This window comes from Macaca nemestrina, chromosome 2 (assembly GCF_043159975.1).
Source record: "Macaca nemestrina isolate mMacNem1 chromosome 2, mMacNem.hap1, whole genome shotgun sequence".
NCBI lineage: Eukaryota > Metazoa > Chordata > Mammalia > Primates > Cercopithecidae > Macaca > Macaca nemestrina.
Window position 1 is genome coordinate 114,013,130 of NC_092126.1, and position 17,255 is coordinate 114,030,384.

The 17,255-nt window shown below is 56.0% G+C and overlaps 1 protein-coding gene across 4 annotated transcripts in view; it reads right to left on the minus strand.

Moving 5' to 3' along the window:
• Window positions 1-9,639, minus strand: part of LOC105480493 (calcium voltage-gated channel auxiliary subunit alpha2delta 2) — a 140,697-nt gene extending 131,058 nt beyond the window's left edge. For 2 of the 4 annotated variants that reach the window (XM_011739465.3, XM_011739462.3), the window contains exon 1: window positions 9,174-9,639. In XM_011739465.3, the coding sequence (XP_011737767.1) occupies window positions 9,174-9,388 (215 nt within the window). In that variant the 5' untranslated portion in view covers window positions 9,389-9,639. The remainder of the gene's footprint in view (window positions 1-9,173) is intronic. The other 2 variants (XM_011739463.3, XM_071091755.1) reach the window with 2 other exon arrangements.
• Window positions 9,640-17,255: the final 7,616 nt, after the last annotated feature.

A 17,255-nucleotide genomic window follows, 5' to 3' on the forward strand; every position in this document is an offset into this window, starting at 1 on the left:
ATGCAGCGTTTTAGGTGGGGCCCAGCAGGAGGAGAACGCGGGCTGCGGAAGGAAGTGATCAAGACTGAAATGCCACATCAGGCTGGAAACTCACAGCAGAGCACCGGCCTCTACCGTCTCAGGAATACGCCAGCCCCTCCAAGCCCACACTGCCTGGTGACAAAGTTGTCCTTCTCAAAGGGACCCAGAAGGCTTTCGTGTCTCTGAAACAGCACAAGGACATCAGAGTTTGCCCCACAGAAACCCCAGGAGTTGGGGCCTCACACCACATAGACATCTTGCCCTTCGAGTTTGCCAAAGCAGACCTAACTTGCCCCCCGACCCCATGCCATAGATTTTATTTATTTATTATTCATTTATTTATAAATGAAAGGCTCTCACTCTGTGTCCAGGCTGGAGTCCAATGGTACCATCACAGCTCCCTATAGCCTCAACCTCCCAGGCTCAAGCAATCCTCCCACCTCAGCCTCCTGAATAGCTGAGACCATGGGTGTGCACGACCTCATCTGGCTAATTTTTGTATTTTTTTTTGTAGAGATGGGGTTTCACCATGTTGCCCAGTCTGATCTTCAACTCCTGGGCTCAAGCGATCCTCCCACCTCGGCCTCCCAAAGTGTTGGGATTACAGGCATCAGCCACTGCACCTGGCCGGATATTTTTATTTAAGAGAAACAGCTGTACATCAGTGCAAGGAAGGCTGCACAGCGAGTCACCCTCCCCACAGTGTATACTGATCATTAGGGATGGGGGCTGGGCCCTGCCCACAGAGTATGTGCAGCCGCAGATATGTGGGGCTTGAAGGTTCCCTTCCCCCATCTTGGGCCTCAGTTTCCCTGTGTATATGATGGTGGCATCAGGACCTCAGGGATTTCTGTGGCTGTGGCATGTCCTTTCCAAGTCAGGGAAGCATGCAAAGCCCATAATGCCCAAGGAGACGGTTGCACCCAGGCTCCCTGCCCCCATAGGAACTCCTCCTGGCCTGTAGGCTCCTGAGACCCTCACATCCACTTCCCAAAATGCCAAGGGCCCTGGACGAATCACAGCACTGACAACACACAGGCAAGTCCTGAAAATTCCAGGAAAGCAAAACTTACGGTTCTCTCAGACATCAGAACCCACAAGAACTGGGTCCACACAGCTACTGGGGCCAGGGCCCATCATAGGGCACCTGGACAGCCTTATTTATGAAGACTCAGTAGACAAAAATCCATCCTTGAAGGAAGTGTCTTCGCTGGAGATGCTCCAGATAGAGAACATCTGGAGGGATCATCCCTCCAGATCATCAAGAGATCATCAAGCCAAAGTTTTTACAGCCCAAATCGTGCCCACGGTGTCTTGCTGTGGGGAGGACCCAAACCCACAGCAGATACTCAAGGGCTGCCAGTCTCCTGCCCTTCAGTGTGCAAATGAGAAGCACCCACTCTGAAAGGGAAACATGCCAGCCCAAGGTCACACAGCAAGAGCTTCCCACTCTGCCTGAGCCCGGGCTCCACACCCACCCTCCAGATTTTCCACACGGGGAACGGCTGTTTGCAAAGATGCTTCACTTCACAAAGGACTCACGGAGCTCTTCTGAGTCCCAAGTCCTCCAGTGAATCCAAATACCATTCAATTTGCAAAAATTTGAATTACAAGGACGCAGCCTCTGTTTCCTTTGCAGACTGTCATCACGCCAGTTGGTAGAAGATCAAACTTTCCAGCTCAGCCTTAACTCAGGCTGTTTCTAACATAAAAGTTTGCAAAACACTGTTCCTAACAATCAGGATGCTTTATTTCCTACTGCCAGTGTTTGCCCAGCCGAGCCCTGGCATTAACCTCAAAGGCGGGTGGTGAAGGTGGGCACTAGGAGCCCATTCTGGCCACAGAGATAAACAACACGTGTGCCTGCACTACATAGGCTCCCAAGCACATGCCCACATTTGAATTCATATGCACACACACGCACACACCCACTACTGCCTACACGAGAATGCCCGTGCACACACACCTACACACATGCATCCATGTTTGAGTACAAACACACGCACACAAGTGGGTATAGGCACAAGCATGCTTAGATATGAACACATCTGACACATGCACACACACGAACACACAGGTGTAGACACGCCCACATACAAGCTGACATGTGCACACAGGCAAAGGCAAGGGCCAAGCACAAGAGGAAAGACTCACAAACCACAAGTGGGTCCCAAGTGCCTGTAGGGCCTGGATGGGAGCTGGGTGCTATGGATGAGGGGACAGTGGCTAGCACTTGGAGTGCAGGCCCAGCTGGACTGCAAATCCCCCTAGATCCAGTCGGGATCCACATGCCCTTATCACAGACTCCCTAGGGCCAGGCCCATCCCTCACAGTCTGTCACACCCCAACCCTATGTGGCAGTACAGCCATGGAAGCCCTGTTTTACAGAAAAGGCTCCAAGACCCAGAGAGGCTGTGGAAGTTCCCAAGGTCACACAGCTGTTGAGAGGTGTGGCAGAGTCTCAGTGCACAGGAAGAGGGGGCTTGTTCAGAAAGAACTAGCCAGCAGGGAAGGCAGGCATCAAAGGGGAAGAAAGAGGCCCAGGGTCTAAGGGGCGGGGCGGGGAGACAGGCAGAGGGAGTCACTTCTCACCCTTTTCACCCACCCCTTCCCCTTTCTTTTTTTTTTTTTTTTTTTTGAGACGGAGTCTCGCTCTGTCGCCCAGGCTGGAGTGCAGTGGCGCGATCTCGGCTCACTGCAAGCTCCGCCTCCCGGGTTCACGCCATTCTCCTGCCTCAGCCTCCCGGGTAGCTGGGACTACAGGCGCCCAGGCACCCACAACCGCGCCTGGCTAATTTTTTGTATTTTTAGTAGACGGGGTTTCACCGTGGTCTCGATCTCCTGACCTTGTGATCCGCCCGCCTCGGCCTCCCAAAGTGCTGGGATTACAGGCGTGAGCCACCGCGCCCGGCCTCCCCTTTCTTTAATGAGGATCATTTCCCTGGTGGGAGAGATGGATACTGATCAGCAGGAAAGGCTTCCCATGCCCCTCCCTCTCTGCTAAACAATTAGGCTGATCAGAGCTCAAAGTGGGTCAATCTGAAAAGCAGCCATGAGACACCCAAGATATGGCCAAAGGAGGACGGGAGGTCCAGGTACCCTCGCACTGGAAGAGATAAGGCCCAGCGGCCACAGCTAAAGCAGGGCGTGGTGAGGAGCAGGAAGACCCCAGATCTGTCTTCTTAGGGCACTGGAATGTCAGAGTTGGAAGGATCCTGGAAGAGAGGAAACTGAGGCCCAGGGGGAGGAGGGGTTTTGTCCAAGGTCACAAAGTAAGCTACCCAACTGAGAAGATCAGGCTGGGCTTGCCCTTGACAGAGGCCCCCTGACCTAAGATGGGGGCTTTCAGAACTCGTTTGTGAAGATTCTCCCCACCTAATCCCAGCTAGACAGTCTCCTAGTTTGTGAGGCTCTCCCCTCACCAGGCTCAGTCACGGGTAACAGTGGTGGCTGGGGACCCAGCAGGGCCAGACCAGATCCAGAAGGAAAAGCACTGTGGGGGCCCAGGTGAGACGAGCGGGACCAGGACCAGGAGCACCAAGCCAACAGCCTGAGTTAACTTACGGTGGCAGGGCAGGGCTTGGCTGAGTCTGCCCCTTAGGTCCTGACCGTATGTAGACTTGAATGACAGAACCTTGACTCCTTTAGGGAGGCACCAAGAGACCCCTGTGGGGACCCTGCAAGCCAGCAGGGCCATCTCAATCTCTGTGGTCACCTGCACTGCCCCCTCCTTCTGCCCTTAGCCACAGGCAGCTCTGGAGGCTCTTCAGGTTACACAGGACAAGAGAAGAAGGGAAGGGAAAAAAAGCAAAAACCACACACACACTTCCCTCGGGGAATACGAATATTGATTCTGTAGCTTCTTGTTTAGACAGTAGGCACCAGAAAAAAAAAAAAAAAAACCTGACATGAAGAGAATCTTCCCAGTTGGCTGGAGGGCTGTAGCCAGCAATGGGAAAGCCCCTCACCCTCAGCATGTCCTCCCTAGGCCTGAGGCCTGCAGCCCAGTCACTTAAAGACAAGGCACCAGGTCTGGAGGCAAATCTCTGCATGGGAGTGGGGTAGATGGCTGGAAGGGGGAAGAGAGGGAAAGACCACTCCTATCCTACAGGTAACATCACACTGCCAAACAGGGCTCAGGCCCACCTGCCTTGACTCCAAACCTCCACTGCCCCTTGGAGAGTTTCCTAGCAACGAGCCCTTGAACGCTGGTTCCCAAAGCCCCCAAGTCCCACCCGTCCAGATGGCACGAGGCCCCCCAAGCATCTATAAGATCTTAGCCCTGTGAAGTCCCCTCAGACCTGGCAAAACTGCCAAGGGACTAGAGAAGCCAGCCTCAGGTTTCCACGAACAACCCCTAGCCCCACCCCCACCTCCATGACCTTTCTCTCCGGAATCAGACTGGAATCTGGAGAAGGAAATGGCATCTCATCTCAAGATGAAGCCCTTCCTGTCCTCCACCTCTCCACACAGAGCAGGCCTGGCCCATAACTCAAAGCTCGGGGAAGGAAAGCTCTGGGCTGGGGGTGCTCCATGATGGCCTGTGTATACGTGGGAGGTAGATGGAGGTCAGCACTGGGGCTATAAGCACTGGGGCTGGCAGGGCAGCTTCGTGCCAAGGAAGGCCCCTCAGGGTTGCCTGAGACCCAGAGGAGGAAAGAGAGACAGATGGGGAAAAGTCACAGCTGGAAGCCCCAGGCCCAACTCTCACATCCTAGGCCTCTTCATTTTCTTCCCAAAGATTCAGGCTTCAAGCCCCCCTCCACTTCCTGGGACCACTGCCCAGATGTCCCCTAGCCCTCTGGCTGGGCAGCCAAGTGTCTGACACATCCATCCTTTCCCAGCCCTGCCTCTCATGGTTGTGGGCTTTAAGCAGGTCCCTTCATTTTTCTGAGGTCAGTCTCCCCATCTGGAGGATGGACATGACCACGGGCTCTGAGATCAAGGCACTAATGTGGTTGAGGGGACTGGCCTGGGCTCAGTAAGGGAGATCACCTTTAGCCTAGTGATGTCCCCCACCACAGTCAAGCTGTGTTGCAGGGGGTGAGAGAGGGAGGTGGCCCAGTGTCTTCCTCAAGGAGGTAGAATCTGACGTGGGTGGGCACAGCCTGATAGAGTGGCACAGCCCAGAGCTGGGATGGGAAGGCCTCTGGAAGGTGCAGGTGTGAGACCTTGAAGGAGGGGATCTAAATCCGAGAAAAGAGCACAGTCATGGCAGGGCAGCATGAGCAAAGCAGAGAGACAGGTGGCCACCCAGCCTGTGGGAGCCCTGGAGACTGGCGAGTCTCGCAGTGAGACTGGCTACCCCACGGCTGCAGCATCTGGGCTTAATGCTAATGTTAACAGTGGCAGCCATGGCACCTGATGGAGCCCTCCCTGCCCACTAGAGGCGGCATTGTCTCTTGTTAATTCTCACCACCAGCCTCTTAAGCAGATTCTATCATTTCAATTGTGGAAACTAAGGCAAGGTCATCCCAATGGAGCCTGCAAAGTCTACAACTGACACCCAGCATGTCCCCAAACTACATCCTCCCAGGAGCTGGCAGTGTCCACCCATACACATCCAAGGTGCCAGAAGCTGGCAGTGCCCACCTGCACACAGGCAGAAGGAGAAGAGGATACTCTCTGCAGAAGTCCACTTAGAGGCCAGCTTCACTCTGGAGTCAGTCTCTCCATGGGGACATGAGTGTGACAAAGAATCTGGAGTGAGATTCACCTGCAGACTGTGAGGGGATTCATCCTATAATGAGCTTCCTCCTTTCTCAGGGGTTAGCCTGGCACAGTTGACCAAAAGGAGGTGCCTGATAAAGATGGAGTCCAGGGGAACAGCAGCCAAGGGTCCCCCCAAAGTCCTCCACACCAGAGGGCTGTGAGCACCTGGCAGCTCTGCATCTCAGTGATGGCAGCAGCGGCTGGGAAGCCTTACCCCTCCCTCCTGCAAAAGCTGCGGCAGGTTGTTGGGAAGATGGGGGACCCAGATGTGTGATGCTGCCTCCCTCCAACAGGGAGAGCCACAGGGAGGTGGAGACAGGGGCTGGAAGGCCCAGACAGACACACGTCACCCACCATTAACCATAGCTAGACTGACGCATGCCCTGTTGTAGGCACTGCTCCCCATGTGTCCACTCAGGAGAGGAGCACGTACTCTGGTTGTCATTAATCTGCTGGTGGTTCAAACCCCTCAGGCCCCTCACTGCTTTTGCCCACCCTCAGAGGCAGGGAGACGCTAGCCAACACCATCACTGGAGCAGAGCTGGGCTAAGAGTGTACAGTCAGGTGGGCCAGCTTAGCCGGGTGCTCCACCCAGCACTCAGCCGGGACTCCACAGAGCAGGGGACAGAGAAACCCGGGGGCCCCAGAGAACAGGGCACAGAGGCCCAGCAGAGAGGACAAAAGCAGCAGGCAGGGAAGGATAGGTACAGCTTGATGAAAGACTCGAAGAAGGAGGACAGGGGAGAAGGGAGGGAAAGACACAAGGGGAGGCAAAGCAGTGAGGGCTGCCCCTCAGCCAGCGGCAGTGGCCTGATGTTGGGGAGGGCATAACTGGAAAGAGGAGGAGGCAGGTGAAAGGTGTGCTCAGACTCAGGTCCCCCACACCCAGCCAGACAAGTGCACACACGTGTGCATACATGCGTGCACACATGTAGCCTCCTCCTTGTTTGAAACTCTGAATCAAGGTCCAGGTAAGGTGAGAGAGCCCACCCCCTCCACCCCCAAAAAATCCCCTGAAGCCCTGTCCTCCCTTCAGCGGTAACCCCTCTGCCCTTCTCAATCCAGCAGCAGCCTTGGTCCATTTTGCCTGGTGGGCAGAGAGCCATGCTGCCAGAGAGCCATTACAGAAATCACAGTTAGCGGACCCCAAACCCACACGTGCTTAAAATCCAGTAGCTTGTGAAGCTGGGCCTCTTTGCACTGGCAGACACTAACAAGAAAATGACTTTCTCATTGAGGGCCTTCCCCACTGAGGGGTTGTCACTCCAGTGCCATGAAGCTGGGTTCCACTCTTCTCCTTGGAAATCCACCTGTATCAAAGTGTCATCGCAGCCTGGTCACACTGACCCAGCAGAAGGTTCTGGAAGGCCACCCATCCCTGAGCAACCCCACAGAACCTTCTGGCCCCAACGACAGCCTAAACCTTTCTTATCAGTTCAACAAAAGCACCAGTTCCACTGGCCATGGTCATGTGTGGGGAGCTTCAAGATTCCCTCCCCTTCCTCCCTCCAAGGATCAATGGGCATCCTCGTCTGCGGGACCAGGGCAGCTGAAGGGCGCTGGCTGTCACAGCAAACCCTCTGTGTCGTTGTACCATTAGTCACCTCCCCCTGGACCCTCAGAGCGGCACAGACCCCACCCCACCTCCACCCTCATTCTCTAATTATGGTTTTCAAGACATGTCCCAAACCCTCAAATTAGCTCCAACTATATGGACAAGAAAAGAGCATCCAGCTGGAAATGTGCCACTGCTGTCACACCCGTCTCCCCATCTTCTGGCTGGGGACAGAGGGACAGGTGTCTACTCTGGTCAGGGTCTCACATCGGCCTTCTAGAGACTCGTGCAGGCCCAGAAGCCATCTGACCAACTGCACGTTGCAGGGAAAGGGAGTGAGGTCGGGTGAGGTGGAAAAAGACATCTACTTAAACCTTCACTCAAGGAGCTATGAAACGGCTAAGAAAAAAATAATTGTGGCTTGGATCGTGCTGGGCTTTGAGGAAGAAAGAACAACAACAAAAAAATGCTTTTGCTCTTTTTAAGCACTGTGATTGAAGTCCATTTCCATCACAGCAAATGAAAGACAAAAATGCACCCACCAGCCCTGAACTTCCATACGATTACTTTCTCCCTGGGCACCCCCCCGACACACACACATATGAAAAATCCAGACAGTTGACAGAGGACACGTCCGTGCAGCACCTGTAATTTGCCAACTGATCACCCGCCTGAGCACAGCCAGGCTGTGCTGATGACAAGACAGAGAGAGAGACCCAGAGAGGCGCTTTTCCTGAGTTTGTTTTTCCCTCATCTTAGAGAGCCTACGAGCCGGAGTAGGCAGGTTTTGTAGCAGAACCAGGGGCTCTTACCCTTGGGCAGAGCTGGTCTAAATGACGCAGAGCCAGCCTCTCCCTTTCCCTGAAGCCAGACCCTTCCCCTTGGCCACCAGCAGCCCGACGACTCATGCCCCAATCTCCAGGCCAGGACACTAGTGAAGAAGTCCAGGGACAGGTGGCTCCTCAGACCCGGAGACAGATAACAGAAGCAGGGTGGTCACCGTGCCCCAAAGGGGTGTCTGGGCACTGACATAGGGCTGAAGCACAGTGTCAGGAAACTGATATGTCCTAAAGGCCACATGCACTGAACATCCACTCCCAGCCCCAGACACATCGGGCTAAGCTCACCGGGAGGAGGCAACCCGAGTTTGCTGGCTCTTGGGGAGGAGGAGAAGGCTCAGAAGGACCAGAAAACCTGCGGAAGCTGGCAGAGCCAGGAGAGGCTATTATCCTGTTGGCAGCAGCAGCAGGCGCAAACAAGGGTCCTTCCCACCATTCACCTCCGCCCGGACCCCAACGCCTTCACCTCCCAAATGGGCTTTCCAGGGGACTCTCTCCTCAGGTAGAGGGGGGACCAAGAACAGGGGACACTGCCTCTGTGGTACTGGCCACAGCAAGAAGGTGCTCGCATCCTTGGCATACAGATCCCCACTAAAGGAAAAGGCCCTTGAAGGCAGGTGTGGAGATGTCCCTCACCTCTGGCTGTAAAGCGCCGGGTTCCCACCAGGGAGGGAACGTGGGGCAGATGCGCGGCTCCAACTCCGCCGGGCAGGGGTCGCTGGCCGCCCCCTCACCCAACCCGGGTTTCTCTCTCACCGGGTCAGCGGCAGGGGAATCAGCTGACAAGCTCGGACCCCCCTCCCTACGCCTCCCGGGGCTTGAAGATCTTGCCTTGCCTCATTTGGGGGATTTGGGGGAAGCAGGGGCACCACGGGGAAGTTTCGCGACGCAGCCAGAGCGCCTGGACCGCTGCTGCCAGCCTTCGGGGCTTGGGGCCGCCGCCCCCGGGCACAGCGGGCAGCCGGACTCAGCGCCTCTGCCCTGGCGCGGGGCGCAGGGAAGGAGCAGCGCGGACCGGGGGGCAGAGCGGGGCGCAAGCCACTTACGTGTGCTGCTGGGGGAAGCTGTAGGCAGAGGCGCCGGGGGCGGCGAGCAGCGGTAGAAGCAGCAGCGGCGACAGCAGCAGCCACAGGGGGCGCGGGGGCCCGGACGCCGGGCGCCGGGCGCCGGGGCCGGGCTGGGGGCCGCAGCCCGGCCAGGGGCACGCAGTCTGCGCTGGGCCGGGCCGAGAGGCGCCGCAGGTCCGAGCCGGCACCGCCATGTTTCCATTCAAGATGCGGCGCCGCGGGGAGGGGGGGGCAGTGGCGGCGGCGGCCGCGGGGTGGGGGGGCGCGGGCGCGGGCGGCGGGCGGTAACTCGGCCTCTCCTCCGCCGCCGCCTTCTCCGCGCGGGGCCTCCGGAGCTGCACCGGCCGGCCGCAGCGCCTCTGCGGGCTGCGCGCTGCGATCTCCCTACAGCGCTGGCTCCAAGCGCTCTGAGCGCCCGGCCCGGGACCTGCGCTCAAATAGCAGCCGCAGCCGACCTGCCGGCGCCGCCCTCTTCTCTGCCTCCCTCCCGCTTCCCCGGCCGGCCCGCCCCCGCGCGCCCCCGCCGCGGCCACGCGCCCACCCGCGCCCGCGGCCGCGCGCTCCTCGTCCCCGCGCAGCCCGAAGCCTGCCCTACTGACTTGGGCGTCCTGCGCCCCAGCCGCTGTCCGAGGCCCCGGGTGCGACCCCGCCCCCACGCCTCAGACCGCTCTCTCTCCACCCAACCCGCGGGAAGAGACCCGGGCCCCGCGGCCCAAGGCAGGAGCATATGTGACCTTTCTGGGGGCTCGACCTTCAACAGGCTTAAGGCCCGGAGTCACAGGTTTAATGGTGGAGTGACAGCTTCAGCGGAGACCAGAGAAGGAGGCATGCTGAACTCAACAGCCCCCGTGGCCCTAGCTATCTTCAAGATTTCTCTCTGTTGGGGGCTTGAACGCCCGGCTGCTGGCAGAAAGGGCCTGGACCTCCTGGTTCCCTAAGCAGAAACCTGGGCCCGGCTGTACGGTTGTTGGGGACTGGAGACGCGGCAGGATGCAGCCCTCTGCAGCCACTTGCTTCGCTTCCCTGGGCTGAACAGGCACTGTGTGCTGGCTGGTCCCAAGCCCCAGCTCCCGGGGTTTGCACAGCCTCTTATTTAGATTCTTCCAGAGCCAGGAAGCTCATGTCTGCACAACCCAGTCCTTTCTGTCCTGGAGGCCCCTGGCTCTTCCCTGCTGTGGGGAGAAGACTGGGGCTAGTGTCAACCTTAACTCCACAGCTTGTGGCCCTGTCAGAGTCTCAGTGTCAGAGTCTCAGTGTCCTCGCTTGTGAATGCTTGTGTGGGTGCCCACTCCCATTTCCAGGATGAAGTGAGAATGGGGAAAATCGCTTGGTAAACTGAAGCATTCAAAATGAGGGAAGACCATCCCTAGGATTCTATTGAAGTTGCTCTGGAACCCAGCTCTGCCTCTGGTGCAAATAGGATGAGAGAATGCTCCCCACCAATTTGACTCAGGGCAGGACCCCCTCAGCAATAACTGCCCACAGACCTGGCCTATCACGAGGAATGAGGGATAGTAACCAGCTGGGCAGGATGTTTCAGAAACATCCAGACGCCCCACCTCATGGTATCAGTGGCTCTCCTGTCACCCACTCACAAGTCAGCCCAAGGAGGGCTTGCAGTTGAGAGGGAATAGTAGCCCCTGGACAGAAAAGGGTAGGGGTAGGGGCTGGAAATAGGGCCCAAGACAACCTTCCCTTGCTGCCTAGTCCTGCCTTGGCTCCTCCAATCCCAGCAAACCAGGGCTTGACAGGGAACAGTTCCTTCATTTCTTGGAGTGTCCTCCTTCCTTGACCTGAATGAGCCTTCAGGGGCCAGACTGAGGTTTGCCAGCGATCCCAAACCGTGAGACCCCAAAAACAGTATCAGAGGAAGGCAACACAGGGACCAGGGGCCTGGTGAACAGGTGGAACCTGATGGACTACGGGAGACGATAGTCCAGCTCTATGGGGGAACAAGCAGGGTCCTCACTGAGCCAGTTGCCCCCCAACCTCTGGACACAATGGGAGGGCAAGGGGGCAGGGGATTCTGCCCAGGAGTCGACAAGCGTGAGCTAAACAGCCACTCTCCCAGCCCCGCCTGCTGAGACCTGTCCCCAGCATCTCTGTCTTCCTTATGCCCAAGGTAGGGCTGGCCTGTGATATCCTCTCTTACCTGCTTGCTGGACAAATACTACCTGTGCCCGTGGCCCTAGGGGACCAGCATAAAGGACATCATTCCTCTTGGGTGCCCTGTCGGGGGCGGGTGACTTCCCAAGGCAGACTCTGCAGTGGCCTGAGAAATGTGAGGGCCAACCTCCCTGCCCTCCAACACCAGGGTAGCAGCACTATCCCCAAAGTGCCCAGGCCATCAGGCACATGGAGTCAGTCTAGGAACAGTGGGTGGGTTTTGGCAGTTGGGCATTTCAGTTCTAGCCTCCACAGATGTGCACCTAATTGAGGCCGCTGGCGCCAAGGGAAAGGCGGGAGATTTTGGTTGACAGGCTGTTAAAGGAAGACAAATAAGGAGGGGAGGTAATTAAGAGTAAACGAGTGGTAAATGTTTACGCATTACAACTTTTGAGGCTCACAACATCCTCGGCCCTCTTGGCGGCTGGCTACAGCCACACATTAAGATCTTAGGAGAAAAATTTGAACCTTCACAAGGAATAGGGGGACTTCCATGGCAGGCACATTGGTAAATTGGGTAGGAAAGGCCTGGGGCTGCCCACCTGGCCCAAGTTGCCTGTGCTGGAAGACGTAGGGTAGCAGGGGCAGGTGAAGCTGCAGTAAGCAGAGAGGGCCCTGGCTCTGACAGGGGGCCTGGTAGGTGCCAGCTCAGCAGGTCAGAAGAGACTGACAAAGCCATAGGGAGAACCTACTATGTGCCAAGCAGGCCATGGGCTCAGTTGTGCCACTCGAGGGAAGAGGAAACCCATCAGGAACATCCAAGATGCCTGTGGAGGCAAGATTCTCGCCCTAGCCTGCCTCGTATCCAGTCGCACATTTTACCAACAGGCTGGACAGCTCCTTATTCAGAAAAAAACTCCTGCCTCAGACTTTACTCCTGCAGTTCCTCCTGCCTGGAACACCCTCTTTTGCCTCTACCATTTGAACTCAAGATATTTACGAGCCCATTAATACACTTATACCAGGAAGCCTTCCTGGGATACTACTACCCCCAACTGGATGGGCCTCCTCCTCTTGGTCCTGTCCCTCTGCTTCCTGCCCCAGCCAGTAGTATGCTGTGGCCTCTGCCTTGGGTTCAGAAACACACCTGCACTCTGGACTCTTTTTTTTTTTTTTTTTTTTTGAGACGGAGTCTCACTCTGTCGCCAGGCTAGAGTGCAATGGCGTGATCTCGGCTCACTGCAACCTCCAACTCCCTGGTTCAAGCAATTCTCCTGCCTCAGCCTCCTTAGTAACTGGGATTACAAGCACCCGCCACCACACCCAGCTAATTTTTGTATTTTTAGTAGAGGCAGGGTTTCACCATCTTGGGCAAGATGGTCTTGAACTCCTAATCTCGTGATCCACGCACCTTGGCCTCCCAAAGTGCTGGGATTACAGGCATGAGCCACCATGCCCAGCCCACTCTGGACTCTTGTCAAGCTGAGCCCTGAAGGTCCCTAGTCCTTGTCACTCCCTCCAGGCCTCAAGCAGTGCTTAGCCATGGGAGGGCCCAGGAAGTCTTGACATATAGAATCATTTGGGGCCAGGCATGGTGGCTCATGCCTGTAATCCCTATCATTACAGGAAGCCCAGATGGGTGGATCACCTGAGGTCAGGAGTTCAAGAGCAGCCTGGCCAACATGACGAAACCCCATCTCTACTAAAAATTAAAAAATAAAATAAAATAAAAATTAGCTGGGTGTGGTGGCCGCCGCCTGTGGTCCCAGCTGCTCAGGAGGCAGGAGAATCGCTTGAACTTGGGAGGCAGAGGGTGCAGTGAGCCGAGATTGTACCATTGCACTCCAGCCTGAGCAACAGAGCAAGACTTTGTCTCCAAAAAAAACAAACAAAAAAAAGAATCATTTGATGGCATGTGGCATGTCAAGGAGCCCAGGGGTGTGCCCAAGAAGGGTGGTCTGGCCTGGGCATGAGGTGTGTCAGCTTTGATATCAGACATCACAGGTTGTGTAAGCAAGTCATTTTGCCTCTGCGAGCCCACTTCTTCATCCATATAGTGGGAGACACCCCATGTGGCAGGGATAGTCTGAAGACCCAAAGCATCTAACACCCTGAGGGAAGACTTGGTACTCAGCAAGGGCTTAGCGAAGGGGAGACAACAGACTCGGCCATCCCAGCCATCCCCAAGAAGGGCAGGCCCTGTATGCAGACAGACAGGGAAATACTCCTGGAAAAGGGGGAGGGATTCCAGCTCAGTCTTGCAAGGTGAATAGGTTGGGATGGGCATATTAGGGAGGGGAGGAGGGGACATTCTTTTGGGTGAGCATGACTTGAGCCAATATTTGCCCTTCTGAGCCCTGTTTACCCAGCTCTGCCTCCACCTGGGCCCGTTGAACTGGCTCCAGCCTTGGCCAGTGTTCTGTTGTCCCTGCCTCTTTCAGCCTACTCTAACATACCTATTCTCTGCCTTCTTTGGGCTGTACTCCGTGGTCCCCAAGGGTCCCCAGCTGGGATTCATTCCACATGTGGGCTGACTACCAGCACTTGCACCTGCCAGTGGCTGCCATGGCTAGCCCATCAGTTCCTTGCAGATACCCAGAGATGCAATGCTCCCCAAAATGCCCCTGTCTGAGCATGGTGCAGATGCTTAGTGGCCTCCAGATGCAATCAGGCAGGACCCTACCTCTGGACATGTCAATAATTTTTCAAGGATCCTTGGTGCATTATCAACCGATGGGCAGTTTAGTACCATTTACTGTAATGTATGGAAGGGGCTGGAGTTTAACCCTTTCAGGCATTGCAAGCTATCACTACCTGCACATCAAAGTTAGAGCCAAGTCCCAGGTTATAAACAGTCTGAACCTATAGGACCTCCTCATTAGAAAGAGGGGAAACTGAGGCCTGGAAAGGGGAGGAGACTTGCCTGAGGCTGCCCAGTGGTCAATGTAGATCAGAGTGTGGAGCTTTGAGTCTGGAGACCTGGGTCATCATCCCAGATCTATCTCCCTATGAACAAGGATAAGCCAGTCAGAGCCCCCAAACCACGTGTCTTGATGTCCCCATCCTGGCCTCTGAAGGGAAGCCCATAACCCAGCATTGGGCCATGGGGAAACCATACCTCCCTGTACTGCAGTGGAAGCCCCCTGGTTAGACCTCCATCATCCCAAGAGTCACGGAACTCAGATTATTTGAGCAAGGGAGGATGCTGGTTAATTGAGTAGGTTCTAGCAAGTATAAGAGGCTTGATCCTTGGCCCCTGGGAGCTCCCCATTTGGTGGGGCAATGTGATACACAGGAAAAACATGGTGAGTACCTCAAACCACATATAATTACACCATGTCGGGGAAAAACAGCAAGTGGTCCCTCAATGTTCTGAGGAGGCCCAGGTGATCAGGGAAGGCTTCCTGGACAAGAGGACCTTGAAACTGGCACACAAGGGTAGGAAGGGCTTGGACAAATGGATGGCTGGAAGTGGGAGAAAAGAGTGTCCCTGGCAGAGGGTCAGAGCAAAGGTCTGAGACAGAAGTGAGCTGGCCCTCTTCCCTGGGGACAGGCACAGCTCCCCTGGGGTGTGTATGCCTGAATAAGTGAGCACCTGGCAGAGGCAAGGAGAGAGGTGGTATAGCCTCACAGGCAGCATGGGGCAAGGCTCAGCTGGGCAGTATTAGGACAGGACAGCCTGCTCACTCCTGCATCCAGGACTCCAGGACCCTGGGTGGCTTCATCCTTAGAGAAGGAGGAGAAACAAGTTGATCATTGGTTGTGTGAGCACAGGGAAGCTCGGCCTCACCTTCACTGCCTCGGCTACTCTCACAAAACTCAGGTCCTCCCAGCTTCAATAGCTTCAATAGATGGAGATAGGCACAACTGCTCAGCTAGAGGATCTGCTCCCACCGGAAGCCCCTGCCTCAGCTGTTCCCATTGCCACTAGCAGCTGCTCCAGACAGTCTGGAGTTTTCTTCAGAGAGGTCAGGATCAACCTACTCATTTTATAGATGCAGAAACTGAGGCCCTGGAGGGGCAGGGCTGGTCTCAGGCTTCCAGGAAGCAAAGAGACACAGGCTCCCGGCTAAGGTCTAAGTTCCATCCTCTGTACGTGGTCCCAGTCACTGGGGTCTTCAGAGCCCTCAGAACCCTCTTTGAGAGGACCCTGGCCCAAACATCTGTGCAGGGGAGGAGGAGGCCCCTTGGTGCCACCCGTGTCCCACGTGCCTTGAAACGTGTAGTGCAAGGGCCCAGAGCTGGTTTGCCCCTCCCCTAAGGCCTTCATTCCGCTCTGGCAGGAGAAAATGAGGACAAATAAAAGAGAGAAATTCTCCCTTCAGAAGAGCATTAGGTGTCTGAATGGCTTCCAAATAAATAAAAATCTCCTCAGAGCCCCCGGCCAGCACTGACGGCAGCTCTAACTCCCCACAAGATGTGTTTTTCTGCCTCCAGGTGGAAGCGAAGAGTGTCGGTGGTAGGCTAAGCCAGGCTGTAACAAGGCAGCCTTCCATCACTGCCCAACATCCCATCAGCGCCTCAGTGGAATGGCCATGGCAAATTGCCTCCTCTGATAGCTGCCCCTCGAGGCCAGTCAGAGAAGGGTGAGAAGCGGGACCAGCCTCCCCCACCAAGGGGGTTCAGGGAGAGCTTCCTGGGCGGTTCCCTTCCCTGCCCAAGGTTGAGATCCGGTTGTCAGTAATTCTGAAGACAACTGTCCCTAACTTACTCATTTTGCAACTGAGAAAACTGAGGCACAGAGGATTTTGGTGACTTGCTGAATGAAACGAGAGGGCCAGGGATGCATCTCATGAATAAGTCAGCTCTGCCAACTGTGTCAGGAATGAGGGGTCTGCTTCCTGAGAGGAGGCTCCCTGAGGGCAGGGCCACACCTCATGCCATCCACCTTCCTGTTGGTAACAACAGAAGGCACTTGAGTGACTGCCCTAAGTACGGATGGATGTGAAATGGCAGGAGAGATCAAGGCTGTAGACCCAGTGAAGTATCTTCTTCAGCACACAGGTGGGGGAAGCCACTGAGGAAAGTCCTCAAGTCTTTTGCTTCTGCAAAAAGCACCTCTTGACTTCTGCTCATCAACTCCTTAGGGAATTAGCCTCTGCTAGGCCGCTGTGGGGAAGGCAGGACCTGGCTCTACTATCACTTAATTTAACTGATGGCTGCTGTTCCTGTGAGGGGCAGTTAGCACTCCATTTGTTGAACCTGGAAGATGAATGAAGCTAGGTGGTTCTTGGAACCTGCAGGGGAGGGTGGCGCTGTGTGGGGTGGAAGCAGGGCCAGGAGGAGCATCATGTCATGGGAGTCTGGAGGGCTTGAGAGGCAGCCCTGCTGCATTTGGTGAGGCACCTGCCTCCTGGGGGTGGTGCTGGCACTCAGGCCCCTCCACCTGAGTTTCTTGGATACCGGGCAGGGAGGGGAAGGGACGCTCTCAGCCAATAATCAATCCAGCTTTCCTATTAGCACGGGTGTAGATCTCTCCACCCCAGCATCATGGCCCCATCTGCAGTCTTCATTGCTCTCCCTAGAGCTGGGGCCTTTGAGACCTCTGCCTGTTTCCAGGTCCGAAGTGAGCTAGGGTGGGGGAGCAGAGAGCAAGGAGGTGTGGGGCTCCTCCCCAGCTGGTTGGAGTAACCTAAGGATGTAAACGCTGGAGGAGCCCCTCTCAGTCTGGATCTATTGCCCCAGAAGCCAGGCCACCAGCCTTGAACATACTCCAAATGGAGGAGGGCATTTTCCAGCCCAGGCCTCCATAAAACCTTCAATGCTGCTGACCCAAGGGGGAAAGGGTAAGCCCCTGCTGTGGAAGGTCATTCTGGATTGGAGGCTACATTGCTGCCTCGGAGGCACAGTTGAGAGATGGGCCCAGGCAGGGCAGGCCGCAGGGCCGGGAGTTCTGGCTCTTCAGGCCACACAAAGGGGCAAAGTGAGCAGGGCTGTCCCTCCCCAGACTTGGTG